This window comes from Amblyomma americanum, chromosome 4 (assembly GCF_052857255.1).
Source record: "Amblyomma americanum isolate KBUSLIRL-KWMA chromosome 4, ASM5285725v1, whole genome shotgun sequence".
Taxonomy (NCBI): Eukaryota; Metazoa; Arthropoda; class Arachnida; order Ixodida; family Ixodidae; genus Amblyomma; species Amblyomma americanum.
Window position 1 is genome coordinate 197,557,058 of NC_135500.1, and position 22,041 is coordinate 197,579,098.

Sequence of the window (22,041 nt, forward strand, 5' to 3'; positions counted from 1 at the left end):
ACCGAGACGGTCCCATTACAGCCTGTAGGCAGGAAACGACTCTTCCGAGGACCCGTTTATGAGAAGACTGTAGGGGGCGCGACCGTGGCGCTGAGCACTCACCCCCCCCCCCCCCACACACACACACACACACCACCGAGGTCCGTATATGCAAACCCGTGGCGCTCCCGTGACCCTGATACACACAAACTCGCATTCCTCTCGTCGTTTAAGACTCGGGTGAGGAGGTGGAGTATGAGGAGCAAGGATGGTCTGCAACGGCGTGTCGCTCTCAGGGGCGGCGGTCCGCTGTATGCATAGCCGCCCCCGCCGCCAGGGAGCGCGTCGAAGGAGGAGCCGTTCAGGAAGCAACGCCTCGGACTTGACCCAATGCGCCGGTGGTCAGCGCGTTCTCATTTGCGGCGACGCGACCGCTGTTCCCTCCCCCCTCATCCTCCTCTTCGCCGACGCGTGGGACGACGCCGCGGCGGCGCCGTTGACGACGACAGTGCGGTGCCGGCACGACTCTGACCTGAGCGCGCGCAAGCGTGGCCAAACGATCGTTTACGTCGTCGGCCGGAAAACATTAGACGCGCCCACAATGCGCTACCGACCGGCCCTGATCCCCCCCACCACCACAAAGCGCGTTGGTGTGTTTGTGCTCGGCCACCGCCACCTCCCCATACCCTCCTCGCCCTTTCGTATGCAACCGGGGAGTGTGTGATATAAAACAGCCGGCGACGGCCCATCCGATGATGCTGGACTGTGCGAGCAGTGAGCGCGCGCGAAATCGCCCCGAGGCCCTCCCGCGCTCTTCTTTGTTCTCTCGGTAAGGTGTATTTGTGACCGCGCGTCGGGGCTTGGGCATGCGCGTTGCGCTTTAGCGGCCTCCTTTGTGTTCGCCTCCTGTCCGGCCGTGGAGCCGCCGTGCGGAAGCCAGGCTTGTCCGGCCTCTCTTTCCTCGTTCGATTTTCTTCTTGCGCCCGCGAACAAGAGCACCGCCACCGAGAGACCAGGCTTCTTCTCATGGGCGTTCTGCTGCCGCCAGGGAAGGCATATAGCGGTGGCCCGATGAATGGTCGGCCGCGCGTAGATGCCTCGTGATGGCACGATGCCATTGCGAATGGCCTCCGTGGTGTTTTTTTTTTTTTTTTGTCCCGTCGAAATAAAGAAACGACGACGAACTCACCGTTCGAGACGTATGTACACCCTTCCACATTCCTTCCGCTGGAATGTCGAACGTTTTATCCATCCTTTTATTTCTCGCTTTTCTCTTAGGGTTTTGCTGACTTTGTCGGCGACCGGGCCGCGTTGTTCGGTCGTGCAGTTCTTGCGTTTTTTTTTTTTAAATATCCGTTTCTTTTTCAGAGAGGATGCCCTGCCTCGCGTATACGCGGTTTCCGGTTTGGGGAGATGCGCGTCGCTCTAAAACGTTATTATTATAGGTCATTGGCTATTATTGGCCATCCGTCAAGCTTCTAAGCCTACATAATTATTGAGGAGGACTAAAAAAAAATGAAGCGGGCATTTAAGTGTGCTCTTTATCACTGAATATCGGACATGACGCTTAATTTGAGCGATAAAAGAATCAAATTTTCATACTGTCGTTTATGTTATAGCGGTTCGAGCTATATACATAGTCGGTTACAACGAAAGTCTGCAGTTAAGCTCCGCCCACATTCAAGGCCGCCACACAGAACGCCTTCTCGGCGAAAAAGGTATCCCGCTGTTAAAGCTTTTCTTGTTACTACACAAGAAGCTAACCGCGAGACAATATTATAAGCGCAAGAATTTTGATGCCTCCGGCTTGTTTGATAGAATCAAACATTAAAAAAGCGGACCGCGTTTACTGTTGCGCGGACTAATAGAGGACGCCGCGGACCATGGCCTATTGTTACCAACTGCTGCTTTTTTTAAAGTTGTATCCTACTATAGTCAGGGGCATAATAAGAGATGCACACCGCCTCAGCGCTGTAGAAAAAAAAAAAATCAACTGTCGTGTCGTGCTCCTCCTGTGATTGTGCATCGATCTCTACTTCGTATATACGCTATTCCACTTGTCCTATAGTTATTCCTTGTTCATTGACATGCAATGGGGCATCGCCAATAACACAATCGTCGTTACTCTCATAAGCGCCCTTTCACGTAGGGGGGAATGTGTGCGAAACATGTGCTCAAGTTTAGTTCGCTGGCTGCTCCATTTTATGATACAAAATTTTTAACTTATGTATTCTATTAGTAACTGTACGTTCGGGCGTTTTTTGTGCAGTATGCCTATCTAAGAACGCTGCAGTAGTACATTTAACTTTCTTACGTATTAGTTGACTGTTAGGAAACGTGAGCCAGCGCAAGTAAATAGTGTACTCTTACCTTTGTAAATGTCGTTAGGGTCCGTAGTGATCTGTGACAAACGAGCCTCCGTGTACTCATATTCTACCTCGACGTGTTCTGGATCATTCACATTTGTATATTGCGTCGAAGCCCTTAAGGATATGAAACCTCTGTCAAGTTTTGAGTTGTTCGACGTGGTTATCCCATTTACGCGCTTCCCTGGTGCCTCAAATTCGTTGCCGCCATTTTATGCTCGAGCAGGCGGTGTAGAGGCTAGTGCAACTTGTTCAACGTCAACGGGACCGTGGATATCTTCAGCGCCCGAACGAAACCCTCCTTACAGAAGTCCATTTTTCAAGAACTTGCTCTCGACCTGCCTCAAAACTTGGACGTCTACACTTGATCGCATCGTCTGTGGACAGGCTGTCAATTTATAGCGTAATTTGGCGACTGGCTAAGTAAAAAAAAGAAGGAAAGGCTGCCTTGTGCCACTTGTCGGCCACCAGCGATCTGGCAGAGTGGTAACCGATGACACAGACGGGCGGTGGCTTTAATCGCGGCCTCGGGCGTGTCGCGTCGCTACCTCCACCTTGATTGAGAACCAGTGCTGCCCTCTGGCTATTCCGCGTGCCTCGATTAGCTTTACTCTTGCCCCAGAATGGCATTGTCGGAGGGTTTAGATACCGAGGACGAGGAGCAGAAGAGTTAACTAAAAACAACAAATGCTGTTACTCCGGTACTATGCTATTAATCCCCCTAACATCCATCCAATCATTGTCGGCCGAGTCCTGCGGAATTAGGTGCTAAATGCGTTTCCTTTTAATGAGGTGACAAAAACGCACCACAAGGAAACATTTCAAGAATGAACCGTTCCTCTTAGTATAGCTACAAAATCTTACGGTTTTCCTGCTTCGATTTTGGATTGGCAGGAAGTTTGCGCCCAGGTTTTCATTTTCTTTTCTTTTTTGTAGCGTTAGATGTATTAGCCTAGTTTCCTCCGATTTCGCGTTGTCGTCGTCCCTACCGCAACCCATTGCCCCCCCCCCCCCCCCCCCCCCCTACCGCACTGGAATACATTAGGAAGGCTAAAAAACAACAAAAAAGATTCTTTTCACAAGTACAAACAAAAATTGGCGGTGGTTTAGCTCTGGTTAAACCTGGTTAAACGCAATAGCTACAGCTGGCCGGGTGGAACTTGGTCACGCGGCGAACCACGTGATCAGCCGCGGCGCCGGCAGCTGCTCCGCACCACGTGACCAACCACGCTGAAGGCTCGAAATACTACCGTAACGTAGCTATCGCTACAATAAATACGCACAAAGCTCCCCGGCCTTGCACATACTCCCTCCACCCATCACCCCATCTTCCGGCGCGCGTTTTTAGGTATAAGAGGATTAGGTGCTTCCTACGTGTGATGGCGGAGGCATTTTGCCATAAAGCGGTCCATTGGAGCCGTTCGTTTGGAATGCCTACGTGGAACGATTCATGGGTACTACGAATTTCGACAAGTGGGCTTAGTGATCATTGTCCCATCTGGAACCGTATTGCAAGCCGGTTTGCATACCTGTGCCTAATCCTTGAGCAGAGCGGCCACCCGACGTTTGTTTCTTTGTCGGGAGGAAATTTTGCAAACAGAAGGCGCTAAAGGCTACATTGTTTTCCGCTGTGTACTGAATCATATCGTTGAATTTTGTCCCGTGACTTAGCTCAGTGTGGTGCCATCAAGGTGCAAAAAAATGCAAAAAGGGACGGCTTTATTTTTTCATGACTGAGAAATGTACAATCAGAACGTCTATAGAGACCTAGAAACCTAGAGTAGCCAGGGAAACATTGTGCACCTTGAGAAGTCAGGGGAATGTCAGGGATACTATCAAAATTTTCGCCAAGTCAGGGAAAAGCAACGACTGAAATCTACACGATGGGTTTCACTTATTTTGACGGTGCACACGAGCGCCCAATACACGGTCCATGCGCACTGGTTTTGCTTTGCAAGCGTATGAGGTGTGACGTCATGTCCACATTGATTCTAGTTGTCTTTTTCTTGTTGAAGTCAACACTGCACATCCGGAAAAAGCCGGAACCAGTAGGGAATAGAGTTTGCATAGTTTCGGTTTATGAAAACCGAAACTCTGGAATCCGAAACTATGAGTTGTTCTAGAGTGTTTGCTTTCAGTGTCCTACCGATCTTACAGGCCATGCAGAAACTGAAACAAACAAGGCTAGGTGCTCTGTAGTTTACGCTTTGTTGCGAAGCTCACAAAAAGCTGCTACTTTTTAAGAGTCATCTTGTTTATCACACGATAGTGCTGTTGTTGAAAGGGGTGTATGAGCACACAAAGAGTGCCTTGTTGAAAGCCTGAAAGACGAATCCCTGGCAGCACGTCATGTGTGCGACAGCGTAGCATGTGACACACGGACTGTCATTTAGGAAATTTCCTTGAAGTTGATAAGAACATGTTTGTTGCTTTAATAAAAGCGTGCATAACGCCATTCGATATGGCATCCAATCAACTCTTCTGAACCATTGAAGCAGCATAAAAATTTGTAGGCTCAAAACCGCTAATTACAGAACATGTTAGGTGGAACACCGGGCATACCAGAGTGCATGATATGACTACGTACCGCAATGCGCCGTCTGACTATCTGCATAAGCCGTGCTACTGTTGGCGCTGTGCGGTAACGGCAGATGATGTTATATTCTGCACGTGCCATCATCAGTGTCGTCTGTAGGTCGTACCCGCAGAGAGGTATTTCTGTCATCACGTCTTCATATCTCTACTCCGGAGTCGGACACCACATATCTGGGATAGCGGAGGCAGGAATGCAGCCTCACGCGAGCTAAGGACTCATGCGATGCTTCTCGTGAGGCTTCTGCCGCCGCAGACGAGCGCGGAAGCAAGGATGAACCGATGCAGCGTCGTACGGCGAAGGACAATCGTGTCCATATACAATGCGTCATCAGGCAGCCCATGCTCGGGGCCCTCCGATCGCCAATGGGGCCCCCACGTTTCGGTAGCATCCGGCGGCCACCTCGGAGCGAGGCTTCGCAGTGAGGCCGGCCGCGCATTGTTCTTGGCCGCACGCCGCGGTGCCACGGGAATCGGGCTGACTCGGAACGCGTCGTGCGTCGGGGAGTAGTACGCTGTCGTACCTGACTTCTCCGCTCCTAGAATAGCCACCGGCATACGCGATGGCTGGTACCGTATGGGGCAGTGTCAGACAAGCTTGCGGAACGGGGAACGCTAATGAAGGGACAAGGGGGAGAAACAGAGATTTCCGCGTTCGTGAACCCCTCTATGCAGTTTGCTGTTTTCTTCCTGCTCACCCTGTACACGCTACAGATAACCTATAGGGCGAGTTCGCTACATAGGGAAAAAACGCGGATGAAACGCAGTGTACCAGCTGTGGTGGCTGTGTACGCACCACCACCACCATCACTATAATCATAATCATCGTCATCATCGCCATTATCATCAGCCTAACTACTTTCACTGCAGAACAAGGGCTTGTCCCTTCCGGTTCAGCGCCGGTGTGCTACGCTTGCCATCTCTTGGAATCCACTACCGCTACCCTAAGGGACCATAGGTGACCTTCTCTTTCCTTACGTGCTCTCACCACGCCCATTTATTCTTCTTGAACTCGGCTATAGGATATCATTGACTCGTGTTTGTTCCCTCACCCACTCTGTCCTCTTCCTGTCTTTTAACGTAGCACCTATCATTTCCGTTTCTATAACTCGCTCCGCTGTCCTCAGTTTAATTTCAAGCATTTTCATTAGCCTCTACGTTTCTGCCCCGTCGGGGTGAGTGTCGATAACGTACAGGTGTTGTATACTTTCCTCTTGAGGGATACTAGTAAACTGCTGCTTATGAACTTAGGGCAATGCTGCCGCATTGGCCAGTTGGTTTTTCCAAGTTGTAGCCTAAAAATTTCAATTTTTGTTCCTACAAATATATTTTTTTCAGAATACAGTAATTTTAGAGTGAATACAGCCAATGTAATAAATATAAGAATGAGTGAAATAAAATAAATACAAAGCCTATTAATAATGAACATCAGGGCTGGATTGTTCTTGATCACATAATCATCAATCAACACTTCGTTTTTATTAGTTTTTGCGTTGGGGCCGGGACCAGCTCGGCTACTTCCATTTCCTGTCTAGCCTCTCCTGTATAGACTAGAAATTTTCGGGCATTCCTTTACAACAACATGCTTACATAGGGGATTGTGTGACTAAAGTGCTGGGAGTGGTTGGAAGCAATTAATGGAAGAGTCACTGCCACTATAGCTGGAAGAAATGCAAGGAAGCAGCACTCGAAGCCTGAATGAACCTGAATGGGCCAGGACTCTGTATCCAAGGGTAGGCAGCAAGTTAACGGGAAAAATCAAGCCAAATTTCTTCTTGTGACACTAGTCAGGCCGCCATGATAGCAGCATTTTCCCATCATCTCTGCACATTTTCCCGAGAAAGCACATTTAGAACACCGATCTTTAGCGAAACCAAAATTTCCCACGTTTTCAGTGGGTTATTAAACAAAAGTCCCTTATTCCCTCAGTGGCTTGATTTTCCCACGATATGGGAATTTTCCCACGATTCGGCCACACTTCCGGCCTTACGGTTTCTGCCAGATGTGCTCCGCCCTATTCGTATCCTCTTAGGTATTTCACTGTTGTTTGCCAGGATCTGTAGTAGTCACCACCTTCCCTAGATGGACGTAGTCCCTTACCACATCCAGTACTCCGCTGCTTGCCGTCAGCTGTTATTTCCTTCCGAGGCTGCTCAAGGTTATTTGTTTTTCTTGGTATTAGCTTTTAGACAGACCTACCGTTGCGCTTTGCCTGTTTAGTCCTTCAATCGCGCTCTGCAATCGGTCCTTTGAGGTACTTAACTGGGCGGTTTTGGTTTGGTTTCTTTGTACAACTTCTTTTGCTTGTCCTCTTAATCCAATTCTCATATACCTCCTGTAAACACGAAGTGAGTAATGATGGAGAGATTTTGGCTCCCTGCCTAACACATACCCAATAGGGTCACTTTCTCTGTGGAGCGCTATGGTTGCCCCGCGACCATAGTGCTCCGTAAGGAAGGCGTGTGTGTGTGTTGGGTTTTGTGGCACATAGGCAGCTAAGGCCATCATGCGCCAAGCTCGAGGTATATCGTAAAGAAGGAGTATCCATTTTTACTTGTAATTATACTAGGCGGGACTTCGTCATCTGAATCGACTTTAACCTTTTCAACTGGTATGAACCACAACGGAACATTGAACCGGAAGAACTTTGACGCTGTGGAGACGCTTCGTAAATGACACTCTCAACGGTTGACTGTTTAAGCCTGCACGCGCCCTTCCTTTTGCAGTCGCTTGTTACAGATACTATAGTGCCGCGTTGAGCTAACGCATCTCACCTCAACACGCGATCATACCATACTACCGCGAGTGCTGCGCAGATTCAGGCCTGCCATATAATTTGCCTGAAATGATGCGTCCTGACGTCTTGGGCTAGAAATGTTTCGCTTCCGGTGAGGGAACCGGAATGGAACCTGACACTTCCGGCCACTGCTAGCGCTGTCTGTGTCTCTCCAATGGTTCTGAAATGCGGAAGCAACGAACGCTACTCGCACAATTGTTACCGGAATTATCGGCCGGCACCCTGTCAAGAAGCGTGACTTTGGGGCACGTATATTTAAGCGGCCTTGACCGAACGTCAGAAACGGGGGCATACCCCCAGTGTGCAAACGAGGCTATCACCAGGAAGTTGCTGCAACACCGAACAAACCAAAGGAGTCTCTTCGCTCCCTAACTGCGTTAGTGACGTATTTTTCGTTAGTTCTTACTAAGTAAACCACCGCCAAACCGCAGTGTTTTATCCCGAGGATTTATAGGGCTGCGGCCAACCCATTTGCTGCCCAAAAGTGTTACAAAGACTACGAATCGACGCACTGCGTTGCCCATGGTCCCGGCGCGGCGATTTAGGGCCGCCGTACGCGCTCTTACCGGCCGGACCGGTTTTATACGTTTGAACCCCATCTTCGCTAAGTTTTCTCTCCTTTCCGACCGGGCGCATACATTATGCAGACGACCAACTTCAAGGTCGCGGCAGCATCACCTCCCGAGAGTCCGCGAGGATGCGAAGTGCGAAAAAGATGCGCCCGTACTTGCTTGCTTCCTTCCGCAACGTGAATAACGGCCGCAGCCCCGATCCCCGCCTGTTCCAGATACGAGACATGCAGTCGGCGAGAGAGAGAGCTCTCGGCGCATTCCTGGCGCAAATACGCGCACCTCCCATCGCCGGGGCTTTTGTCTGCGCCGGCCGAAAACGCGATGCTCCGCAGATGGCCGAGAGCAGGCCAGACGGTGGTAACCGGTCTAACCGACCGACCAACCACCGCGCTTCGTCTCTGTAGTTGGGTGCAGCGAGGTACAAACCGCCGGCCTTGACCTGCTCGCTGTTCGGATGACTAGAGCAGCCGTTCGTGAAACAGCGCTTCCATCGTCGCTCATCCATGTTGGTCTGCCGAGCGGTCAGCGTTTGCTCTTTCTCGCGTAGAGTTGAAGGCAATATTAAAGACGCTAGTTACGCTAGTTGGGGGACATTGCTGGCAGAAACGAACAAGCGGACTCAAGGGCAAGCCACAGAAACATACATCGAATTCAGTTGCAGATACCAGCCCTAATGTGTGTTTCTCTTGCTTGTCCTCTGTCTTGGATTGCACCGGCTTGCTTCGGACGCGACCTCACGGAGGTGGTTTTCGTGACACGCCTCAGCGCGCGTTCCTAGTCCCACAACGCGGAGAGCAGTGCTTTCTCGTGCAAGCGGCCTTTGAGCCTCTGCTGCACGTAACATTTGAGAGGCGAGCGAATGCTAGCCTCCTCACGCCGGCTGTCCGTCTCTCGGCCCACTCGCTATCGGAACCCGCGGTGACCGTATATCTGAAGCGGAGGCTGGGTCGTCACGTTGCAGCGTCGGGCGCGAAAGGCAGCTTTGGGTCGGCCGGAAGACAAGCACGGGGGTCCAGGAGTTGCAGAGCTGCTGTCCGTTATCTGCCGCTGGTTGTAATACAGAGTAAAACGCCCAGGTCGTGCCTTGGCGTACCGTCCCGAAAGCATGCGGCGCCGACGTCGCCGCCCAAGACGTGAAAAAGGTGCGAGGCGAAAAAGTGTAAGAGCGGCGCTCTGTGCGGCGACAAGACAAGTCGCGAACATCACAGGAAGGAGGAAGAAGATGCGGGGGGGATGGCTAGCACCGAGCAGGTCAAACTGCTGTGGGAAAACAGGCCCGAGATAAGAGGTCCGTATGCAAATCGCCTTCGGGATAAAAATCTCCGTCTCCTAGCCCCGGATACCTCTTGCTAGGAAGAGACACTGTATCCTACAGACTGGGTTGAAGACATTTCTCTTCGCCGATTGGGCAAGTGCGGTTCACTTTGCGCCGGCCAGGTATGCGCCGAAAGCAAAGATACTCTGGCGCGCTACGCAAAAGAAGTAGAAAAAACGTCCAAGAAATACTAATGGAATCGCGACGGCTTCAACCGTCAAGTGTATCTGTTAGTCGGGAATTTCCAGGAAGCGTTTGAACCGTTCTCCATTCAGAGGTTGTGTATCGTCTTCCCCTTTACTCTTCTTACTTTTAGTTGTAATTAAGGGACACTTTCTGCTTTGGCTTTACGAAACACAAACGGAAACTTCTAAGACTCCGTGAGTTGTTCAAGCTTGCAAGGAGTGAATGAGTGAGAACTCTAACGACAAGAAATGTGGATAGGTCGGCCGGAGTCAAAGTGACCTAGCCTGCTGCTCCGCATTAGGGAAAATAGGACGGGAAGGAAAGAGTGTAGATGATAGAGTTTCAGGGAGTGTCCTGATCGATGGATACCTCCTCGCACACGCAGGCTAGCACACGTCTTTCTTGCGGAATAAAACTTGTATTTATCCCGAGGTGAAACTGAGAAAGATCTTGCTCTCCTGGAGCTACAGAAACCTAACCATACTTTACGAGCCCAAGTGTTAGCATAGGTTTTCTACGTCACCTGTAGTCTGACCGATCCAGAAGCAGTCCTCTGTCAGTGAAACGGACGTCAAACTTGCACTTTCTACACATGCATGCCGAGTTATCATCTCTGCACTTATGTGCTCATTTATAAATTTTACCCTTGTTTTTATTAATTATTTGCCCTTGTATAAATCTTTAATCGAAGACGTGCAGCATTAATTCTAGAAAAAATGAGCTTCTTCGTTGTTGAAACATATGTTTTTGATGCTGTTTGTAACCTGTTGGCTCATCTCAGTATTTCACTTTCGTATTTGTTTGTTCCTGTGTACTTCGTGCCTAAGCATTGACGTTATTTATAACAAACAAACAAACAAACAAACAAACAAACAAACAAACAAATATTATTCCTATTTCCAGGTAGTTAGCTGCGTTCACCGGCTTCTAAATGTTCCTAGGGCGAATCTTATGTGACTTAGACATGTCCCACACCTTGTGTTACTACTAGACCGACGACACTGTAAAGAGCTGCTTGGCTGTCGTAAAGCGAACGTTTTACAAGCAGCACAACATCAGGTGCAGCGCGAATGTTCAGCCTCATTTTAGTCTGAGCAAATTCCCACCGTCTCCATTGCAACCCGGGCGGCGACAATGGCAGCCGTGAGACAAGGCTCTCATTAGCATCGCAGTCTGGTTGAGAAGGACGCCGTGCGAGTATAAATAAGAGACAAGCTCGGATCTTTCCGGTGCGTGACCTCGCGTGGCAACTTGAGGACCGCGCGTTGATGGGTCCTGATGGGGGCCCCAGGCAAGCGAGGCAACACCGAGTGGGCACTAATTCCTGGCCTGCGGCGCAAGACCTCGATTGACGGCACTCCACTCGTCGCACGAAGCAGCCTCTGCGCGGCACGTGTAGCGGACGTACTCGCATTGCCACATTTTCCATCACTGGCAGTGATGCCTGAGTGGTCATGGCGTTAGGCTGCACAACACGAGGTCGTCATGAAGGTCGAATCCGGGCAGTCGCGGCGGCGTTCCTATGCAGGCGAAATTCAGAAACTCCCGCGTTCTGCGCTATGTCAGTGGATAACAGATAACCACAGGCGGTTATCACGGCCCCTATTTCTCTGTTTCTTCTTTCACTTCGTCCTTCATCCCTTTCCTCACGACGCGATTTAGGTGGCCACCGCGAACTTTGAATAGTTACTGCGTCTTTCCTTTTCTAACGAGAACGTCGGAAGCGTTCGCGTCACTTTGATAGCAGCACTTTTAGCATCGCGCACTTGAACTGAGCGTGACTTGGGTGACTTTGGGTGTCACATCTGACACCGATAAGTGCACGGGTATCTCACAGACAAAATAAAAAACTACTGGGGGCACTTGAGGAACTTACGTGCGAGTAATGCGAAAGCACTGCAATTCTATTCCAATTCTATTTCAGGTCCTGTTACAGTTCTAGTCAACTTCCATTCTAATTCTATTCCCAATTATATTATAATTATATTCCAGTTATATTCTAATTCTATTCTATTCTATTCCTTTGTAGTTGGTGCAGTTGCAAGTGCTAGTACTGACTATTACGTGTTGACATTTCGTATATTCCAGTCTTTAATGACGTCACACCGTTTCTACCAATGGCGAGTTTGTAACGCGGTCACTTTTTGGGCGACGCGTGGTTCTCGTGTCGATGAGCTGTCTAATGCTTTCGCATTATTAAGCATATTAAACGTAAAGAAAGCTGTTCGCGCAGCTAGAATACCAGACCGCCTTGCTAAGATTAACCAGCGCACTAAGCGAGTCCTTATAAATGCAATAGCATTTAGGTTGTTATCTCGCAAAAAAAAAAAATCCGGCTTCTCTGTCATGAAATTCCCTGATTAGTCGAGATGGTTGTGACGTCATCAACAACCAGTGACCACCAGTGGACCAATCACAGGGCACCGCCATATTTGAAAATCGAAGGACCCCCGAATTTTCGAAGTACGCCCGCCCCCAGAAAATGAAATAAGGTAATTTATTTGATGGGTTAAGGTGGGTTAATGGGGACATTAGTATAACTTCATAGATAATCCAATGGATCTACTCGAACACGCCATAATGTGATTACTCATGCATACCATATCAGGGAAATGGAACCGGTTCAAATGGCAGTTTTTGCGAGAAAATGCCCTGAAGAAGATTAGCCACTCATTGCAGACACCATAGCAGGCAAGCTAAATGCTTTCGCACTTGCTCCCTTAAGAACGTGTTAAAAAAGGCCCCAAGTTTTTCTGCCGGCAATTCCTCCACCGCAGTGACACTTAATATTGGTTAAATATGCGAGTTTGTGGCACAGTTCTGCGAACCTGCACGTTTCTGTCACCACGCACACCAGCACCTACAATGGTCGTCGGCTGCCATTGTCGTCACTTGCAGTTCACTGCAGTGTTCGAAGGAATTCCAGCAGGCGGGAAGTCTGCGATCATGCACAGCGCATTTTATTTAAACCGCAAACGAAAATTTTCCCAATAGCTTCATTCGGCTGGTCGACATTCAACGAAACTTTTGCGTATGCCGCAGATGTTTAGCGCACGGCGCAAAAGAAGGGTTTCAGTAGAGCTTAAGCAAAGTTTCAGTAAAGTAAGGGGCTTTTTGTTATATTCTTCTTTGGAATTCCTCCCTGGATGCAATAGCATGAAAAAATAAAAAAAAATAATTAGGAAAAAGCGGCGGCATGGCTTTTGTATGCCCCGAAACGCAAACTCCTGCAGCTTGCACCTCGCGCCTGTCCGTAAGCGCATCCTGTCCATTTCATCTCAGGGGGCGTACGTGGCTTCGTGTTCCCCCTTACGGTCCGGAGGCGTCAGCAGGTGAGACGTTGTGGCTGAGACACATGTACACGGGGAGAGGATAAGGGGGAAGAAAAAGTAGGCGAAAGCCGTACAAGCCAGGCGCCGCCGTTTCGTACCCACTTCAAAAGGGCCGCCGCTGGGGGCATCCGCGCGGCTCTGCCAGATTTACAGGCGTCCGGAGAGAATTCCTGCTTAGCGCACGCACTCCTGGCTTTCTTACTTTTTTTTTTTGTTCTACTCATTCGCTGCGTGTGTTTCTGGCCGCAGACGCGTCGCGGCGCGGAGCGATGCAGACGCGCCGCATTACCGTATGGGCGTCGGCTGCTACGCGGCCGAACTCAACTGCGACGACGACCGTCTGCTCGCCGGCTGGCCCGCCGCCATCTTTGACGCCGCGCCGGCGGCGGACGGGCTCTTTGTCCGGCGAACAGAAATCCCCCCGGGAATGCTCTTCTCTCCGGGTTATATGGCCCATTAGCGGCGATGGAAAACTGTTCCGACACCGCGTCGACCGCGTGGTCCATTGAAAGCGCCGTGAGCGATGGCTTAGGCTGAAGACGCTTTGAGGACAGCCGCCGACACTCCTCGCTCACCCTCTCTCGGTGGCGCTGCGGGCTGTAGATCATGCATGCGCTGAAAGAGGAGAAGGAAGGAACAAGAAAGTCGGCGGAATGAAGAGACACGTGTTTATACCTGCGCGGAAGCAGGCACCACGGAGCGTAATGGCGGACGATATCGCGGCCCCCGCCGCGGGTGGTCCTTCAATCCGGCTGGTTTCACTCTCGGAGGGAAGGCCGCTTATCTCGAGCGCGCGCCTTGTAGGGCGACGCCTGGTGGTTTTCTACCACCGTCGCACGTTGCGAAAGCTGTGATGCGATTATTATTTTTTTGTGCGTGAAAGCGAGGGAACTGTGCCGTGATGTCACAGAGCACTATGGTGCTCCCTTGTGCTGGCGTCGATGTAGGGCACAGTTGCAGAAGCCACAGTAGAGCAGTTTGCAATGGCAGCCCGTTCAGTGCTTATCTAGCGTGAGAGTTGTTTACTCTGTCTTCTGGTTAGGTGTTCCGCTACAGCTATTGTTTTTACTTAACGCTCAGCGTGCCGCCTGAAACTGCGGCAAACCGCTACATGCATATTCAAACTATGCAGCTTTTTTTTATTCTCTTCATCCTTGCCTGTCATATTATGTGTGCTGCTTTGAAGATTCAAAAAGGCTCATTTTGCGTTCTCGAGTTTCTCGATAGCGTCTAGCCTACCATGCGTCTTCAATTCTTCAAGCTAAGAGCTCTCCAAAGCAGTCACTTCGCTCTGACGAAACGGTCTGTAACGAAATAATGGATACCACATAATGTAGCAAAATCCATCCTGTTTGGAAGTTCCAATAGAAGCCCCTGCATTTGATTTCTCGTTTTTACGACGTAAAAGTTTCCTACAACGGGTTATAACGAATCTCCAGTGAAACCCACTGGCCAATTCGCGCTGATTATGTTGTTTTGTAACGGTGGCCACCACTTCCGTACCTGTTCCAAGTGGCATGTTGTTATCACTGCACACAACCTCCTCAACCCATATGGAAAATTTATCCCTAATCTAACGGGGTCTGCGTGGAGCCTGTTTCTGGAAAGTTCGTCAGCTGTGGCTAGTGGTTTGACGCTGGCGCTAGCTTCTTCGCCAAAAACTCGGTGCGCGACACCCTGGACTATTTCGCGCTGCGCAGTGCGCGACACGCTGCGTTATACTGTGCCTCGACATAGTTGTCAAGGTCATTGGAGTTGGACATTGACATAGTTGTCAAGGTCATCGCTTGGCACGGCCCACTGCCAGCTCGTTTTGCTTGTCTGCAGAAGGACGGAAATTTGGGTTAGTTGGTAAGGGTACACTGCGCTATGGTACCACTATAGATGGACAAGCAGAAGAATAAAGGAGCACTTCGTCCTGTCCTTTCTTCTCCGAGTCAGTATACTGTGGTGCCAGAATAATATTGTTGATTTTCTGGTTCTTTGTGCAGTTCACTTCACTTCGCGTTTTCGCGCCATGGTAGCATATATAGTTAAGACGGCTCGGTAGTTCGCTTGCTGTCCTTAATAGTATCGGTGTCTTGCTGGTTTCGCAGGGCCAAGCGATGGGAAACGAAAGAGCGATACAGTTTCTGTTGCTCAAAAGGCGGTGGTCACCAACGCCTCCTCTCTGGCGTATGCTTTCTTCACAAGGCACTTCTGTAATGTGGGGAAGTAATACCCCTGTCACACGGGTACCGCAAAGGCCTTTGAGAATCGGCTCCCTATATCCAAAGGCGTAAAAGGTGCAGCTACATGACACAAATATTACGCCTTTTCCGCTAAGGGCCTTGGAGGCGAAGGCGCCGGTCCGAGACCTTTGGAGCCCAAATGAGCGGCCTTCGAGAACCAGCGATGGCAGCGCCATCCAACGTCAAAAAACTAAAAGCAATGAAAAAAAAGATGCAGCCAACAATGTTAGAAAACATCTTTTAAAAATACGAAATGTGTCTGGTTTTGCTTTTTTTTACGGGTGTTTATATTTTATGCCCAGATTTCAAGACAGTAAAGTGTTGCAGCAACACCGAGTGCCCATGGTGGCCAAGGCAATACACAAAACCTGCTGCTGCTGATGAGAGCAGCTGTTGCAGTTCTTTTAAGCAAGCAATTAGAATGAAAAAAATGCATGAGTTCAACGAATGAACAGAATTCCTCACTTTAATTTTAAAGCACTCACTTCAGCTGGCTCGGGGAGTGCTAAGCCTCAACGACTGTTTCACCTTTGGGCTGCATCGTGCAGCAGCGTCGCTGCTCCTTTAAGCTTTCTCTCCTTAGGTGAAAAAAGGTGCCTTTGCTGGAAATGCCTTCAAGGAATGCCGTGTGACAGGTGTATAAGTCTTGAGGCACACGTGCTTGTGAGCTGTGCGGCGAAGCCGCATCAAAACGGGTTTTCATGAAATCTAAACTATGACGTCGTCTCGTCTGGTTGGGTAGTAAATGCATGTAAAAAATGGAAAGAGGAACGCCGACCAAAGGCTGTTTTTGAAAAAGGTCAAGGCGTTTCGGCTTCCGTATGTTTGAACAAAGTTTGCGTGAGTTCATTGGCTTTAGTATAGAAGCCGAAACGTCTTAACCTTTTTTAACAACAACCTTTGGCCGGCCTTCCTGTTTTCCATTTGACGCAAGAAGGCTTTTCGCGACCAAATCGCCGCCTAGCGCCCTTTTTAATAGCGGTCCGTATCGGTTTCAGCACCCAGAAAACGAAACTATATCCTGCATGGGTCGCTCAAAGTCCTCTACTGCGTTGTTCTAGGAGGCGCATGGTGCGCGCTTGGGATGCGTGTTTAAAGTTCCCGTAATGAACGTCGGCGAAACACTGAGCGCCGGTTATATTTTCTTCAGTATGCACAGTGGCAGTCAAGCCCGCTGGTATGCGGCAGCTGTAACCTAGGCTGCGTACCGTTACAACGAGGCAACGGCTATAACGAAGAAATCGCGCGGACCCTTCGACTTCGTTATAATGAGGTTCAACTTTAATGGTGGAATCTGCGGCACTGCATCGCATAGACATGTGCAGGTCACTCGACACGCCTCTAGGGACTAACTGTCTGGCATATTAGGTCTTATGTGCGCAGTAAATGGTGTGTGTACAATGATGGGGACGAATACCGACACTTTGTTGTGAATCAGAACAGAAAAAAAAAATAAACGTGAGAGAGAAGGAAAGGGTGAGTAGAGAGAAAAAGGAGAATGCTGTAGACAAGCTAAAAATATCTTCAGGATGGTCTAAGGATGTCTGTTCTGCTGTTTTTAATCTAAGTTGACGTTATTTTCGGAGCAAAGCAATAGCGGCTCTCTTGAATAGGAGCAAGGCTGAATGGTGGGCCAGTTGGTAAGACATGTCGAAGAACAATTTTTGCCAGCCGAAAAAGGACGAGGGACAAGAGGAGAACCTACACAGGATGTCTTGAATAGGAAACCCGAAATAAACAAATTAAAGATTTGGGCACGTGCTGTAGGTTGGTGACGCCACAACAAAAACAAAACTTAAAGATTATCATCGAAGGAGGAGTTTCGGCAAAACAGCCTATAATAAATGCTGATTGCAGGAACCTGACGACGAAGCGCTTATTGTGGCTGTAGAGGTCTAATAATACGTCAGAATACGCGGATGTACGCCGACGCGGTTGAGTTGAGGCTGCGAAGCAAAGTGTTGGTAAACTCCTTTTGACTGAATGCCTAGCATATGTTTTACGCATCGCTTATTTGTAACAGTGATGGTCTCACAATGGAGATACATAGCAATGCGTATTCACGCACCCACACAAACGAATGGAATAGCCAATCGCTTTGCGAACAAAACCGCTTTTGCAATTTCAAGCATGTCAGTGCACGTTAAAGATCCCCAGGTGGTCGAAATTATTCCGGAGCCCTCCACTACGGCACCTATTCTTCCTTTCTTCTTTCACTCCCTCCCTTATCCCTTTCCTTACGGCGCGGTTCAGGTGTCCAAAGATATATGAGACAGATACTGCGCCATTTACTGTCCTCAAAAACCAATTATTATAATTTCAAGCATTACTTAAGCCAACAACAGTCAGTCAGTTGCAATGGGGTCACAATGGCATACCCCAGTCGCAGACGTGCTTCAGATCGCAAATATAAAAGTTGACTTTTTTTAGTCTAATTACCCGAACAATTTAACGCTGATTAGCAAAATGTGTAACCTGCATTAAATCCCATGAAAACGGAGTAACCGTTGACTGATTGAACTGTCTTTATACTGCTACTTTCTGCCTCAGGCACAACTTACGCACTTTCGTCGTCAGCAAGCCAAAATGTAAAGACAGGCGTATGGATTCACACATGAACAGAGGATTGACTTCCACGGCGTAGAAACAAGCCGTCTTTGTTTCACGATTACCTTAGGAGGCACTTCGGCCAAAAAATGCGCGGAGGGCAAAACTTCCGAGGAAAAACGCTAAGGCGCCCGTGTGCTGTGCGATGTCAGTGCACGTTAAAGATCCCCAGGTGGTCGAAATTATTCCGGAGCCCTCCACTACGGACCTCTTTCTTCCTTTCTTCTTTCACTCCCTCCTTTATCCCTTCCCTTACGGCGTGGTTCAGGTGTCCAACGATATATGAGACAGATACTGCGCCATTTCCTTTCCACCAAAAACCAATTATTATTATTATTATTAACTTCCTGACGGTGGCCTTTTCTCTCGCCTTTGCTCTGGCAGGAACGGCGAGTCGCCGCCTTCGTCTGGAGTCTCGACCCGGGAGAGCCTCTGGCAGAAGGCCTCCTCGCTGCGGCAGTCGCTGAGGGGCCGGAGCAGTCGCCATGAAGGCGGTCCCGGCGCGTCTTCGTCTTCCAGCCGGAGGCCGGCCTCGCTATACCTGGCCGACTCCTCGTCGTCGCGCTGCTCCAAGTCGCGCCAGTCGCTGCGTCGCGAGTGGGGATCGCAGCGGGACCTGTCGCGCGACAAGCGCCATGCCATCTCCCCTTCCGCGCACTCGAACGCGGTGCCCCAGCAACAACAGCAGCAGCAGTCCGGCGAGACCGGGTCGGACCAGGAGGCAGATCGCGCGTGGTCCTCGACCTGGACCCTGCCGGACAGCGCACCACTGCCACCTAAGCAGCGCTCGCCGCGCAAGCTGACCAAGGACTCGGGCTATGAAACCAGCGGCGGCGGCGCCCATGGCGAACCCGACTACGTGAACAGGGAATGGGTGGCCCGCGTGCCCAGTCCGCCGCCCCCGCCCCTGCCGCCACCCCCGTCTTCATCCGGAGGGCACACGTCGTCGTTGTCGTCGTCTTCCGGAGGGGCGACCTCCGGGACCGCTTCGGGACCGCCCAGCATCGGAGCGACTAGTCCCGCCGTTGGAGGCTCGACGTGAGTTATCTTTGTTCATCGAATTTTTCTTTTTCCAGGAACCACTATATAGTTAAGCTTTGCAGCGTGCAATGCAACCAATACCGTCTTGACAGGTGCTTGGCGCAATGGTTCTGAGTATTTTATTATAACATTCATTTTCTGATATGGCAAGATGGCCTCAGTTGATTAGAACCGATTCATGGTTATTCTGAGTTTCTGCAAAATATACGGAGGGAAATCACGTTACACTTGACACAGTGTTGCTCGCACAGGCAGATATAAAGCCATTAACTGGCGGGAATCGGACGTGTACTGCCATGGATAAATTAATCTGGAACGACGGAGCGACAACCAGTAACTCCCGGTGTCATTGCGCAGCTACGAGAACATGTACCGATACAAAGGTAAATACTGGTACCAGAGTGGAGACAAGTCTCGATATCTCGTCGCTGGTTCGTGTTCTCTTGGCAGAACGGAGTCACCAGTAAGTTATGGGTGTGAATCCATCATTTCAGCTTATGTTCTCAACGACTGCACACTTGACGACACACACCCAGATGTGGTTACTACAAGAAGCAAAAACCCGTGGTCTCGAATATTTATCCTGCGCGCACCGAGAGTTTTCGTGTGCCAGTATATATGCACGCAGTTGCCAAGCAGCAAGTTCTCATGGCGACACGAAGGCGGAGCACAGTCGCTTTAACTATCGTGACCCTTCGCGATCCCATCCCACAAGTTGTTGGCAACCTTGTGGAAGAGGTAGATCTCGGGCAAGCAAATCAACGGATTAACTATAGCGACCGGATCGCAGCAGACACTTGCTGATAGCGAGCTGTACGATATCGAAAGACGGAGCCCATCGCGCACTGTTCTAATGCGTCAACGGCTTTCAGCGCCGATTCTTTCAAAGATGGTCGCCACCACCGCCACCGAGCTTCTTTTTCTTCTTTGTTGGGTGCGAGCTTGCCCAATAAAGAAGCAGTCGGCTTTCCAGTTAAGTTCACCTTTCTTGTGAATGTCTCGTGTTTTCTGCTAACGTTAGTGTATAGAACTATGCACCGACTAGCCACGCAACAAGTGTTACTTGAGTACCTTTCCAAGTTCGTCGCATGCCTGTCTGGCCATCTTTGTCACCACGTGCCAGTGTTATTCCTTTCTGCACGAGCTCGTGGCCACAGTGCTCCCGTAACGACGCCTATTATAGAATCACGCGCTCATCTCCGTTCCAGAGCTGCGCCATTATCTACTAATATCTTAATGCTCCTGGACCTGTAAACTCCGATACAAAAGCAAAGTCACGATTGAAGAGCAGTGCGTTCCTTGAGCCGCTACCTTTCACAGCCTCCGTCATGCACAAAATCAGGAAGCAGCAACCGGAGACAGGCACCGTTAGAAAGGGGGCTATTTTTCTTTAAGTAAAGCAGGGCGGCGGGCATTCTCCCACACGCCTTTGTCTTCCTCGTCTCGCGCGCAGCTTCCGGCTGTACCAAGCGCGCGCCCGTATAGCCCCATAGTCTGTAGCCAGCACCGTGGACCTTCTTTGATCGGCGCAGTTTGCACAATCGACGAGCGCTCATCGACTGTCCTGCAACGGTCTCGATTACGGCTACTTACCACCTCGTTGTTGCTCTTTTCTTCCTCATCAGCGGTGCGTGCAATTATGCGCACCGTTCAGGAAGCGCTTTTTAGTCTTTTCCTCCGGGCCCGCTCTCGCAGCCGGACACTCGGCCTTTGCCAATTAAGGCGAGTCCCCCTTTATTCCGGGCCCGAACAATGGAGCGCCGTCCGGTGGCCCTATCTGCGGGCCCAATCAGCCGTGCATATGGGGTGGGCGGTGCGCGCACACGGCCGTTACACTTGCGGGGCAATCATCTGCAGTGGCGCCCGTCCGGCCGGCGGAAATGAACTGATTGGCTGGAAGGCCGCCGTGCACTGCAAGAAAACGATAAAAAAGAGTTGCCGCCAAGAAATTAACGAATACTTCAAGCGGACTGTAGGATGTGTTTTTCCATCTGGTCAGCGTCTTCTCTATGTCCGGGTTAGTTAACCAGCTTGGAAGGAGGAACGTTTCGCGTTTTACCGATCACTGGCGTGCGCTCGTCTCGAAGAAACGTTGGCAGAATGGATGGCTCATTGTGTCGTGTTGATCTTGGCCGGTTGTCTTACGTGCGCGTTTTGTTTCGTGAGGGAGGAGGAATCGTTTGTGAACGTTGCGTGAGCGACTGGGTGCAGAACCATGGCAGAATTTTGAGCGCACCCCCACTCGTCAGTTCCCCCCCCCCCCCCCCCCCCCCTTTTTATTTTTTAGCTTCAGCACCTCATTAGAGCCATTCAGAGCTAAAAAGAACTGGTAGCCACTGTCTCAGTAGGAAGAGAAAGGAGCTCTTTATGCGAACAGCACGGAATGGAGCAAGCTGTGAGAGTACGCAGAACTTTTGTCAAAGCGAAACGTTGAAAACAACAACAACAACAACAAACAAAGCGTAAGCATGTACGTAGCCTTGGCCAGAAGTGTTCTCGCCGCTTGGTTTCTTTTCTAATGAAGCCCTACTGAAATCTCTGGAACTTTGGTCCTAACCTTTGAATACCTCTTTGTCTTGAGGGGTGCCGGAAGTGCTCCTGTTAATGGCTCAGAAGCAAACCACACCACGTGGCCTGACGTCTGTTACCATAGCCGTACACGATGGCTATTATAATCAGCTTGCGGTTCTCAATATCTTTATTGCCCCGCTCATCAGCTGGTCTGGCGTAGGAGCGTGAGGGGATGAATAGGATTTTCGCTGCGGTAGACGATCTTATCTCAGCCGAGCCCGTTAATCACCAACATTGTGCTTGTCCCTCAGCGCAATCTGCGCGCGGGCGTCTAGACGAATGCATCGCCATAATAATTAAAGGCTTTATGCTGCCAGTCTGCGTGCTTCGCCTGATGACGTGCACGTCCAGGCAACCGTCTATTTATATATATACACGCGATGATAAGTGCTCGTTTTTCACGAACAGATCCTTGGAACGACTCCAGAGGCCGGGTAGCGTTTCAAGTACGG

General features: G+C 50.1%; 1 protein-coding gene across 2 annotated transcripts in view; it reads left to right on the top strand.

The window, feature by feature from the left end:
* The window catches only part of Shrm (shroom), a 484,278-nt gene that overhangs the window by 155,255 nt on the left and 306,982 nt on the right, over positions 1–22,041 (top strand). Inside the window, exon 2 of one of the 2 annotated variants that reach the window (XM_077662861.1) lies at positions 18,362–19,015. The exons of the other annotated variant lie outside the window; for it this stretch is intronic. Coding sequence (XP_077518987.1) covers positions 18,362–19,015 — 654 coding nt within the window. The remainder of the gene's footprint in view (positions 1–18,361; positions 19,016–22,041) is intronic. 2 annotated transcript variants of the gene reach the window in all.